Here is a 13,204-nt window from a genome sequence, read left to right as displayed (position 1 = left end):
GGTGATGCTTCATCACCAAAAATCGAAGCAAGTTGATCGACACAATGCTGGTTTTTAATACACGTCGAAAGTCGTCGAAAATATTCGCGAATTATTTCCATTTTTTAACCAAGATGAATGTTTCAAGTATATGTAAACAACTCAAATAGCACTCGTATGACAACACGTTCTGAGTACGTCCACCATTAAAAATGATACTTGTTCATTTTTTAATATATTTATTTTCTTCCCATCTTCCCAGGTATTGACAGAAAATTTAAATGTGAAGAAACAAATTGATTTGATAAATTATTGTCTTCATATTAAATAATATGAATTGTTTTATAAAAAGTATAAAACTCTAAAGACACTTCAATTTTTCAGGGTGGTTTCGAGGATATATCAAACTGTCCGGAACTAGATAATTCGATACAAGTTTGTATTAACTCATCAAGAGATTTATCTAGGCATTTAGCTAACGCCGCTATATATCAGGCTCAAGATTTAAACAGTGTAACCAAACATGGACTGGAGTTAGTGGCAAGTATCAGACAGCAAGCAACAATGTCGGAAATTGATAGACTGCATCATACCTCAAATGCCTTTCACGATTCCATTGATCATATTTTGGAGGTGAGATGATATATTAGGAAAAATTGAATTGGAAATAACAATTATAGACGTTTTTGTGTTTTAGTATATTTGAATATATAAAGTGTTTTTCCAGCAATACATTGCTTGTATACTTTGAAATAGTTAATCAATACATTAGATTTCTAAAACAAATTTTCACGAGAATATGTATTTATTCCATTAGGTGTAGTAGGGTAACTGTGCCCAGGAGTCAGGTCAGCCCATAAAACGCATTAACTAAAGAAATGACAATGTATTTTCCGCGCTATCCAAAAATTTAATGGACCCAACTTGAAAATTATTTATGTAGGAGTTAGTAGTTTGGTGAGGAGATTGGGTGGATGAGAACAAGTCAATAAATTCTTAATGTGAACTATAGTAGACACTCAGCACTGTTAATGTATGTCGATATAAAAAATTAATTTCTTTTGTGCTATTGCTTTGTATAAATGGGTAGACTTATTATTTTAATATTCCAGTAATATAAATACAGGATTCAGTAGTCAGCCTCTGTAAATTTAGGATTATTATCAGTTGCGGATTATAAAAACTCTTGCCGACAATTTTGTTTGATCTACCATAGGCGTAGATACCTCATTTCATACATTTATTATTTTTATAAATACTTTTAAAAATATGTATATCTATATGTATATATACTATATCGAGAGTATTCGTTAAAAGGCAATCGAATTATTATAAATTGGACGTCCTTATACACCTTTATTTAGACAGATGCACTTAATTGTAGTCCCATTGTAACTTAAAAAAATCATTATTATACCTCGTTAACTTGCTACAACTGAATATTGAATAATAAAACGTAATTAGAAGGTAATTAGGGTACCAAACGTGAACCTTTTTGTACCCTATTCTTCTTCTTTGATAACATATTCAACACAGATTTTCCAAAGCTCTTGGTGGTCTGTTGCTAGAACTTTCTTTACGAGCTCTACAACCTCTTTACTTAATGCTGGACACTGATTACATTTTCGTAGTTCTGATTTTATATGTGCCACATCAACTCCATAGGGTTAAATATGCAATAGTAAGGATAGTCTGAGAAGTCTATGACCCTGTTCTTTTCACAGCTTGTCATAAAAATAAATTTTCTCTAAGTTTAGACATTTAATAACCGTAAGCAATTCTTTGTTTGTTAGCCCTTTTTTACGATCGCTGAACAGGAATAGGAAATTTTTTTTCGGACATAAATGGAACGATCCTTGACGATTCGGTTATTGCTATCCGTTTATTCAGTTTTTTATGTTTAAAACCACATACTGACTAAATTTTGCGCAATATTTCTAAACTGATATAATTTTTATTCTGAATAATCTGCTACCTTTTGCTGTATCACTTCTAATATCGCACCCCTGTTCTCCTTATATGAACTATAAATTGTCCTACGTATAAAATCGTTGTCAACTGATTTCAGTTTTTCTTTACATGTTTTTGGTTCTGTGAATGATCCACAGCAACCCTTTTCGTAACCTAACGTAAATTTTATACGAAGAGAAAAAATTATTTTTCATTTGTTAATTTGGTATGAATGTAATGTAATGAGAACTATATCCGCAAACAAACTTTTTAAACTTTTCACAGAATAGCACCTATGAGACGATTATTACATCAGTACCCTGTAAATGCTTTAAAAAAAATTAACACGTAAAGAACAAAGAGTAAAAGAGAAACGATCGGAATATATGGCGTACCAAGAGGTTCTCTGCAGGATCGCTTCCACGGTAGGATAAAAAAAGTGCCTAGAATATGGCTCCTGCTGCTTCTTGCTAAATATCAAAAACAAAACTTGAAATAATTGTAAAAGTATTTGTTAAACTGTAGAATGAAATTGAAGAAAAAAACATTGGAAATTTACAATCTGTCAGGCAATTTGTTGTAAAACTATTTACCCTTTAGTTTTTTCTGGCTGTACACTGGATCACTCATGGCTGTTTAGATTTTTAAAGGCTGACTACTAGAAATTTCTCCAATTACAACTATATCCCAAATACAATATTAATATTCAACTAAAATGGTTGGTCTTTGAGATTTGCCTTATTTTTTACTAATATGCAGAGCAGTGTTTTATAGGGCCGAGCACTGGCTCAGTTACCTTATACAAATATTCCAATTACAATTGTTAAAAGATATCAACGATAAGATGGGGAAAATGAGATTATACATAGACGAATTCATAAAAGCTGTACTATAACCCATTTCTTAGTTCAAATTTGGGGATAGTTTGCTTTAGGAGAGTCTATATCAAGTGTTATAGCACAATCAGTTGCAGAGGAATATTACTACGAGCTTAACATGAATATACAATTATTCTCGTAAGAGTGGTTGCATTATTGCAATATGAAAGAATGAAATTGAGAATATAAACCAAATATCAAATTTTTATGATATAGGAAACTAACAATCGATATTATATAGAATAATGATGTTGTAGTTTAAGAAAGAAATCCAAAATAACGTTCAAATAAGATGGTATGCAAAACCAATTTAGTTGTCAATATATTTCATCTTCGACTATCAGATTCTGAATTTATATACAAAGCTATGGATTTATTAAATCATAATTCCCTGCAAAATAATAAACAACTCAGATTATTTGACAAACAGAACAGGTCATAATGATCTAAAACAACAAAAACTATAGGTCCGAAAAATATGCCTATAATAATTCCGATACTGTATATAGGACAATCATGAAATATTCAAGAAACAGATCAAAAACATTATCAATACAATGAGAAACAGCACCAGGATTAAACTATAAAATCACAAAAAACATATACGATTCAAATACAAAAAAGATGATTTTTTATATACATAAAAATGGGAGAATTATGAATCATGAGAAAAAATTTGAGTTTTTTTATTCTTTTGCTTTTTGGTTCGTGAAAACTGAAATTCAAACAATTTAGCAGAACAATAACTAATATAATTTTGAATGGAACAGAATCCGGATAGCACTTTTGAGTCCATTGCTGAGCTTGCACAGTACTTTTTCATCAAGAAGCAATTATAAATTAACACACGAACTTGTTTTGAATCCATTGTTTTGAAAATAACGATAGTAGCTTCACACAAATGGCTCCCACTTTTTTCTGACTAATCGAAATGTCATGAAATTGTTTTGAATTTTGGTACTTCACAAACGTCTTATGGATTTGACCGTAGCAGTGCTATCTGTGTGTCAGTCACATGATTTATTGAGAGATGTATTATTATTGAGAGATGTATTATTTATTCACATCCAAAAATATAAATGTTATACAGGCCATCACTGCTAATAAAATGTCTACCTACTTCTTACTTTTTTGAATAATTCTGTTACCTTATCAACATCAAAATTTTTATACTTGGATATTCAAACCTTATTAACTTTCTGTCAAGTGATTGATACTACTATATTATTATTAGTATTATTGTAGTTGAAGTTTTAAAAAATTCTTTGTATCCATTAACATGAAGTGGACTGAAACGCAAAGAATTGAAATTTTAACAACGATTTGTTGTGGAGATAAAACATAAATGCAGAAAGAAGTACGTACGTTATTCAATAATAAATACCCCAACCAAGAACCAATTTCACAATCCATTGTAAGCAAAATTGAGAAAAAATTCTGAGACACGGATCATGTCAATAACCTTCCTAAAGATAATATAAAACCAATACCTTACAACAAACAACTAGATGTTCTGTTAACCTTTCAAGATCATCTCTATACCTATTTAGTTTTGTGAAATTATAATGGAACAAACTAACAGTGATCTGATGTGATAAAAAAAGTTCTTTTCTCTGATGCCGCTACATTTCTACTAAACGGTTATATCAATCGTCAAACTTACCGGTGTTGGGTTATGGAAAATTCTTACTGGACTACCCAGAGAAAGTTAATGTTTGGACGAGAATGATAAATAATAGAATTATTGGACCATACTTTTTCGAAGAAAAAGAATTCCTTCAAAACTTCTTGCTTCCCGAATTGAATCAGTTGTTTCCAAATAAAAATGATTTATGGCTGCAGAATGATGGCGCGCCTCCATCTATGGATGGATTCGGGAACATAGAACACAAAGGCGTTTGAAAGATAAAATTTGTGTAGATATTATTGGTACCACTATTATTGAATGATTCTTTGTAGAAGGTAGTTTGATGGTACCATTTCTTCTAATGCGGAGTATAGCTAATGTCAATAACTTCACCATCAGTCACCGTGTCAGATAAAAAATGACGCAACAGACAAATACAAAGAATCTCAATACAGTATGAAAATACGATGCCGTCCCTGCACTACACTTGATATAGCAGATTCTGCTGCGATGCGGTGCTCGCTCCTCCCACGCAGCTTTTGTACCAATAACGATGCCGCGTCATATTTCGTCCGGGATATTCATGTACTGATCACCCACTGATCATTATTTTGGTTTACTATTTTTCTTCGATAAATAGACGTGATACCGAATATTATTAAGACAAAAAGAGTCAATCTACTCTCCTCCCCTTGTTATATTTATCTCACTTGATTATCGGATGCTATTCTTTTTCGATCGCTGGAAGTCATTATGGATAAACCGGTTGTCCGCCACGTCGAGACGTAGATAAAAGTGCATGAATATACCAATTGTCCTTACTTGCTGCAGTGATAGCAATTGTTTTTTAAATTGAACTAATCATTCACTCAATATTTTAAGTTTTCTACTGCAAGAAAATGCCACGAGTGCGCTGCGTTGATGGATATTCTACCAGAGAAGGAACATATGTACATTGCATTGTCCGAAAGATGAAATTAGATAATGTGATTGAATTAAGTTGTTTTCAAATGTGAATATTAGTAATTAACTATGTTAATAAAAATTTATATGATATTTTGAATGTTGAGTGATATTTTTGTTGCTATCTCCATCTAGAGGTAAAGTCTAATAATCAGTGATTTTTTGTATAGGTATAGGATTTGATTTTGAAAAATTCAACAAAAAATTGATGAAATCTTCATTGGAATCGATAAAACGATCAGTATAATTTGACATTTGAAGATTATTTCATGCAAATGCTCGTCACGGCTCCGCTTTAGATAGCCCATGCGCAAGCTTCAATTTTGGTACATTCTCTACATATCGGCCGTTCAAGAATAAATGCTTCAAGATTAGCTTCCAATAGGTCAATCGTTGCTGGTTTATCTCTGTAGACCTTAGCCTTAACATTGTCCCACTAGAAATAGTCCAAAGGCGTTAAATCACACGATCTAGGTGGCCAAATGACGGGCCCCAATCGTGAGATGAACTGAAGGTGGCTCTCAATTGGGCCATTGTTTCGCGTGCCGTGTGGCATGTGGCACCGTCTTGTTAAAACCAAATGTCAAGCATGTCCAAATCTTCAAATTTTGTGCAACAAAAATCGTCATTCATGACACGGTAACGTTCGCCATTCACAGTAACGCTCTGGCCATCGTCGCTTTTGAAGAAGTACGGTCCGATGATGCCACCGGCCTATAATCCACACCAAACAATGACTTTTTCGGGATGCATTGGTGCTGCAATTTTGCTTGTTGACGTATTCATTAAACCAGAAATGAGCTTCGTTGCTGACACAATTTTTCGATAAAAAAGTGAATTTCCCTCCAATTTTGCCGGCGCCCATTCACCAAATATTAGACGTTGTGGGAGATCGTGTGAATTCAATTCTTGGACCAGCCGTATCTTATAAGGTTTCACACTGAACGTTTGTGTGCTAGTGGTTCAATGTCCAATAGTGTAAACTGGGTTCGAAATTTAGTCACAAGCTTCCTCAGTAGGCCGAACAAACTCTATTAAGTACATTAGCAACATTCTTATTGTTTATTTTCAAAAGTCATAACCCCGCTTAGAAAACATTTATTCGTTTCAATAGGCACGCTTTTGTAAGCCTTACTTCAATCATTTCGACGAAAGTGACTCTTCTTGTCTTGTTAATATTCAGTAACTATACAAATAACCACCACATGTACAAAAACAATAATAGTATCTTTCGATGCATTGTCAAGTGAAATCTGACTATATATAAATAACATTATAATACGTGATCTTGGCTTCTGTGATATTTATAATTATATAAAAACGGTTGATATTGCATTTTTCTATGAACCTTGTATCATCTTATAACTTGTAACAATAACTATGTACGAAATAAATCTTATCTCTACACCACAACACTCCTGCTACGGATTCTAGAAGCTTGGATCGATTAACCAAAGGTGGTTATAAATCATACTTTTTTGCTTTCACATTTCATTCATTAGCTTGTTTCGTTGAAATAGATGTTTCATAAGAATTTCAATTTATTTGCTCATCATACACTTTTTATCAAATACCGCACATTTTATGTGAAACAGACAAAGATAAAAAAAAGTTGAAAGAATCTGCAATCCATTAAACAAATTGAAAACGATGTTCGTTCCGCATTCATGAATCAGCCATGGGTGCCATTACACAAAGAATGTAGCAAAATGATATACGCTAGTTACAAATATAACAATAAGAACTTGTATTTGTTTTTTTAGGTTTGTAAATTATTACGTAACGTGGCCGTATCCGATACGCTTCAGGTATCTGCCAAATTTACCGAAATAAATTTACGAGTATACGGTCCTCAAGTGATAACAGCTGCAAAATGTTTGGGAACATGTCCAGGCAGCAAAATCGCTCAAGAAAATCTTGAAGTTTTTGCTGATATGTATCAATGGTTAATTTCGGATGTGACGACGATGGTCAAGGATGTCATCGACGCGACACAACCGAGACCGGAAAAACAAGTTTATATGTCTCTGCCTAGACCAGGAGTGAGTATTTTTCATTTCATATCAAAGATAGTCTGGAAGCTCGTTGATTGATTGATACTCAGCATTCATATTATGGTAGCTAAAACCTTTTTTGGAATTGGAAACCTTTTTCTGACTAAAATTGCCATTTTTCATTTTGTTTAAACTTCGGTGACATTTAACATGTTTTATGATATCCTCTGTTATTTTCACTTTAAATTATTGATTGGTAATTCTTCCAGGATTTTTAAAGTATCAATTTCGTTAATAATTTTTTGTTATGGATGGAGTAAGATTCATGGTTGAAGATGATAAAACACCAATTTTGAGAACGGTTTATTTTAAACTAAAAAGAATGAATGGTTACAACCAAAATATAAAAATAATTAGTCTGCTAGTTCAACTGCTAGATATAATGATGTCGAATCTCGAGCCGATATTATTTTACAAATTTAATTAAAATCTATAAAGGAACTCTTGACCATATTTCCATAAATTATTGAGAAAAATCATTTTTTTTTGTATAAATGAGAAGTGTTCACGGATTGTCAAAAAATATGAATTTTACACGTAGACGACGATAATGTGTGAAAAATTGGGGTTGCTTAATGACGAAGGTTTACTTTAGAACATTTCACCAATGAAAATATTTAACGTTTAATAATAAAATCATCAGGCATTAGTGTCGTTATTGAAGTGATAACAAATTCTGAAGTTTTCAGTGCAGATCATAAACAAATGTCCCATTAATAGAATTCTTGGACAGGCATTCTGGGCAACCCCATTATCAAACCATTGCTTATTGATGGGAATTTGAATGGTGACATCAATATTTGAACTATTAGCAGACCTTGTTGATCCTTAAATGACCCAAACACTAGAATATATCAGTTAAATTCCATAAAAACTAACAAGGTGCAGCTACACACTATGATAGATGAATTTGAAACTTTTAAGATGCTCTCTAGACACTGGATATGCCGTAGAGGTTCTATCAAACAGCGATCTAGGTCACCGGATTTAACTCATCTGGACTTTTTATTGCGTACTTAAAGTACAAAGTTTATGGTACACAACTCTCCAAAATCTTCCACAGGGTCGAGACATATTTCTGTTTAATTACATCCGACATGCTATGAAATGTTAGATAACCATATAAGCAAGCTATAACATTAGGTGAAAATTAGATGGGCACAATACAGTCAATAGAATTTGATTGTTTATATAAAACTTCTGCTGTTTTATATTGATGATGATGGTTTGACCAGTTTTCTAAAACAGTAATTGCTGAAAATTACAAAAAACATGGCTGCACAGGTAATGCAGCTTGAAAATGTTGCGTCCCTCATTTGTTACTTTTTGCCATTCAAGGTTTTTGATGGGAGAATTCTGGGAATTAGAGAGGTAGAAGTTTGATACAACTATTAATAATTACTCGAGACATTAGAGGGTGCAAATTATACAGAAAACTGACTACGAGTGTTACCTTCAACAGTAATGTATCGTTTCATCTGTGGAGTAATGGAAATTAGATTATTCATAAAAAATAAAAACTCAGATAAAGACACTACCAATTCCATGTTGCGTCTATTTTCTTGAGAAAATTGGAGCGTACATTTCTTATATTGATTTGTTTGGTGTCTCAATGTTTGATTTTCACAATGTGCGTATATTTCATAGTGTTTAGTGTATTTACTATGCTTTACTTACCACTATGATTATTAAAATTCTTACACATCTAATTGGATTAGGCTCTTTAAAGAAAAATTTGACATGATTTCAAAATTCATTATTCTAAATTGGGCTGTTGTTAGTTATTTTGATTAAGATGTGATATTCGTGTTTGGAAATAAATAATCAAATATACTTATGTCTTCAAATACATAACTCATATTGTTACACACAAATAAAGTTGCAGAAAATATTTATATTGTTCAAAAGCCCTCAATGTTTCTTTCTAAATTCATAATACAGTGTGGGCCACATAATATAATAGATTATAAGGAAATTCTCAAAGGATCCTATTTTTACCGCACAGAAATCTATTAAGTGTTGACCGCTTTCTTTCCACTTCTCTTCATTTGAAAATAAGTAGTAAACCGTATGTGGCACATCATTAGAACGACATTCAAATGAATTATTCAAATATAATTAGAATTAATTTCAAGTGCAATACGCCTTAAAAACGAAACACAACGTCTATAATTTGCTATTATCTATTATTTTTCTATCATCAACGGTGAATTACAATATATTAGAATAGAAATATTGCTTTAACATTGTTGTTATTTGATAAACTTATATTAAATACATTCTTCAATATTACCACTATATAAACACTCACAATAATTACAGTATCTGAAATGCGTTTCGCTACACTATTTATCGTCTTTAGAAGGTTAATCATCACAACTGACACTAACTAGACCTACCTATACATACTATATTGTTTCACATATAAACCTATTCCCACGACAAATAATTCCATCAGGAAACCCACTTCGGCAGGAGATTCCTGGTTCATTCCCTAATAACTATAGTGTGGACTATAAGGATTAGGTCCTTTATCCCTACTCAACCTATGCTCACATTCAACAATCTCAATGTTTTTGAAATCATGCAACAATTTCTTGGATACATTTTTCAATCTTTTCACGTTATTTATATTTAATTTATGGTTATGATTGACAAACAACAATGATTACAACAAATTTCGAAAACCCCTCTCGTTTCTCAGGCTTACTTAACGATTATTTAAAAATTTAAATTATTTTGTATTCAAAAACTTAATTAGAACCTATTCTGTTAAGGGGAGTTTCCAATCCTATGTGTAAACAAGATTGAAAAGTACCATAATCTATTTCTTTTTAATTTTGTTTCTGAAAAATAAATTCAATTGTATTTTGGATATTTCCAAACTGGTATTATTCCTAAGTTTCTTGAAATTGAAATCGTATAATACTCCAGTATTTTAATAAAATCTTGTAAATATCGGAGTGAACTGTTTCTTGTAGCCCACGCTGTATAAAAGTCAATTTTTCCAACAAACACTTCAATCATAACAAATAATGCAATAAATCTTTATCTCCATCTAGTTTTAGTTGTCGAAATCTATTTAATACCTGCTTCATATGTTACACAATATAAATATTAAGTGTCATTGTTTCGAAATAAAAATTATTTAACTGCCCCAACTCCAAATTTGCACGACTCACTTCATTTCTTCGAATTATTGAGAGCTAGATTTCATTGAACAATTAGCTCTGACCTTATTAATAATTATTTATCGAATTAATGTTCAACATTACCTAAAAATATTCTAAGCTAATTTCTAGGAAATAAGCGTAGGTGAATAAGCATATATCCTACCAGTTCTCAGGAAAAGTAATCTGTGTAATTTATCGAACCACTACCCTGTACCTTACTTCTTGTCGGAAAATCCAAATCAATTTCTATTGGCTTCAGAAATATCTGATAGTCACGCTGGCACCATCTTGAAATTCAACGTTGCCACTTTTATTCGCTCTAACTATTTGAAGATCGATAGCGGATTGCAAATAAATAAGAAATTCGAAATAAATTTCTTCTTCATTTCTATTAATCAATAACTTGAAATGACAACATTTGTTTGTTTTCCTTTAAGAATTTATATTCAGATTTTGAGTTGAAATTCCGATGTATATTCCATCTATTTGATATTGTTAGAAAAGAATTTTTCATTTGACATATTCTATTGAATATTATATCATCAATTCGATCCTATCTAGAAAGTTATAATTATTTTGAAAATGATCAAATGAACAGATAATATAACTTTCTGAAAATTTTCCTAATCAAAACAATTTAACTTGTATAATTTATATCAAGGTACGTAACAAAAGTGGGTGAATCTATTTGTTCGACTGTCCAATTTAATTTACTAAACGTGGTAGACAATTATATTGAATAGAGGGTCATAAAAATGATTATTTTTGATGTTTAAATATTCTAAAGATATATTTTGTTGATTTTACATAATATATTATTCACTAGTGCATATTAAAGGTTATTATTCACGAGGGGAAGCTTACTGCTACGAGCGCTAGTGCTAGCGAGTGAATAACAAGTTTTTTTGCTGGAAAATTTTGTTACATCATTAGAAATACTATCATTTCACTCTAACAAATATTTCATTCAATATATCATTTTTGCCAGTTGAAAATTCAATGCCATATTAAATAAGTTCCCTGACTTTTCCCACCAATAAATTTAAAAAGGAAATTTCAGCAACTTCTCCAACAGAGAAATCTAAACATACAATAATTTTGATAGATGCAAGTCTAAATTATATTGTTTCAAAAGGTACTCCAATTTAAAAATTATTTCAAAAATCATAGTACGTTTAGAAACACATATACGACATATAAGTTCAATGTCTGTGATAGCTCAGTGCTAATGCTCCGTGCATTGAAATTGCAGGTCACTTAGTACTATAAAAATTATCAAAACCGAGATTTTTAGAAAAACAATATAATATAGGTAAGACAAGATAAATCCATAAATCATTGCTGTGATTAATAGATATTATTACGGTCGAGCAAGCAGATGTATAATGGATACATTATACAACAGTTGTGGATAAAGTTGTTAAAGTCTTGATATCATATATGGAATAGTCTCGCTATATATCCAAAAAAATTGTCAAAGCAGTACATAAGTTGTCAGGAAAACACTATAAACCGCTATAATCAATAGATTTATACTATAATGGATGTAAATAACATTCACTAGTCGAGAACGATCTTGCACCAGAATGATAACGATTACAGGTACTAAAATTCTAGACTAGGAAATACACTCTTATCTCGTGAAGTACGTGAAATTATTCCTTCATTTCGCAGAATTTATTCTTGGATTTTCATAAATTTAAAACCATACTTTGCGCATAAAATTATGAAAAGCTTTGACCAGTTTCTATAACATTCTTATTTTAAGAACAAGGTCAAACTGACAGTTTATTATCAAAAATTGAGAGAAATCGAAACCATTGATTTATAGCCAAATAGATATAGAGAAATCCGCAAAAATGTCGCTTCTTCCAAAGAAATCGAGGAGCAGCATATCAATATTCCTCAATTTTCATAAATCATTAATTTTCACTCCTTCGGATGCCTTTTTCTCATGCCAAACTATTCTGACTAAAAAAAACTCGTCAGTTTACTAATAAATTGTGCATAAATTCCAATCAATTATTTCGTACTAATTTAATTTGGATATAAGCATATATTCAATGTATCATGAATCATCAGCTTTCATGCCAAATTACCGAATTTTCCTAAAATCGGAGAATACTTACCGATTTGGCAACATTGACTAGTGTAGCTTCGGGAATGCTGATTAATTTTTCAGTTGTGTCTAAAATATTTGAAAACAACCCAGTTTCCACAAACTTCGTTGCTCTATTGTGAGTATTTGTTTAATTCCACTAGGTTTTCGGAATTTAGTAGAAATGTTGGTTATAATTTCTTACAAATATTTTTTATGCTTATATATATATTTAAAGTTTCCGTTATTTATAACTATTTCATTTTCATATTTTAATTAAATATAATGCATATCCTTCAGATAGTTTTGCTTGGAGGTTATCTACAGGGTATTGTTAGTAGTTTTTAATTTACGGATTTCTCTTCGATAAAAATATAATTATTTTTTGTATTAGATTCACTTTTTTGAAATTAGTAATGTCGTTATTTAATCATAATATTTGATCACACAATGTAACATCAAAATATTATTCTATTAAAATA

At 31.2% G+C, this 13,204-nt stretch overlaps 1 protein-coding gene across 5 annotated transcripts in view; it reads left to right on the top strand.

Annotated features, from left to right (window-relative positions):
• Positions 1-13,204, top strand: part of LOC130452756 (alpha-catulin) — a 298,775-nt gene that overhangs the window by 251,946 nt on the left and 33,625 nt on the right. For all 5 annotated transcript variants that reach the window (XM_056792176.1, XM_056792174.1, XM_056792178.1 and 2 more), the window contains 2 exons: positions 364-612; positions 7,161-7,439. In XM_056792176.1, the coding sequence (XP_056648154.1) occupies positions 364-612; positions 7,161-7,439 (528 nt within the window). The remainder of the gene's footprint in view (positions 1-363; positions 613-7,160; positions 7,440-13,204) is intronic.

Source organism: Diorhabda sublineata, chromosome 2 (assembly GCF_026230105.1).
Source record: "Diorhabda sublineata isolate icDioSubl1.1 chromosome 2, icDioSubl1.1, whole genome shotgun sequence".
Lineage (NCBI taxonomy): Eukaryota > Metazoa > Arthropoda > Insecta > Coleoptera > Chrysomelidae > Diorhabda > Diorhabda sublineata.
Note: the sequence above shows the minus strand (reverse complement) of the source record. Positions and strands in the feature narration are given on the sequence as shown.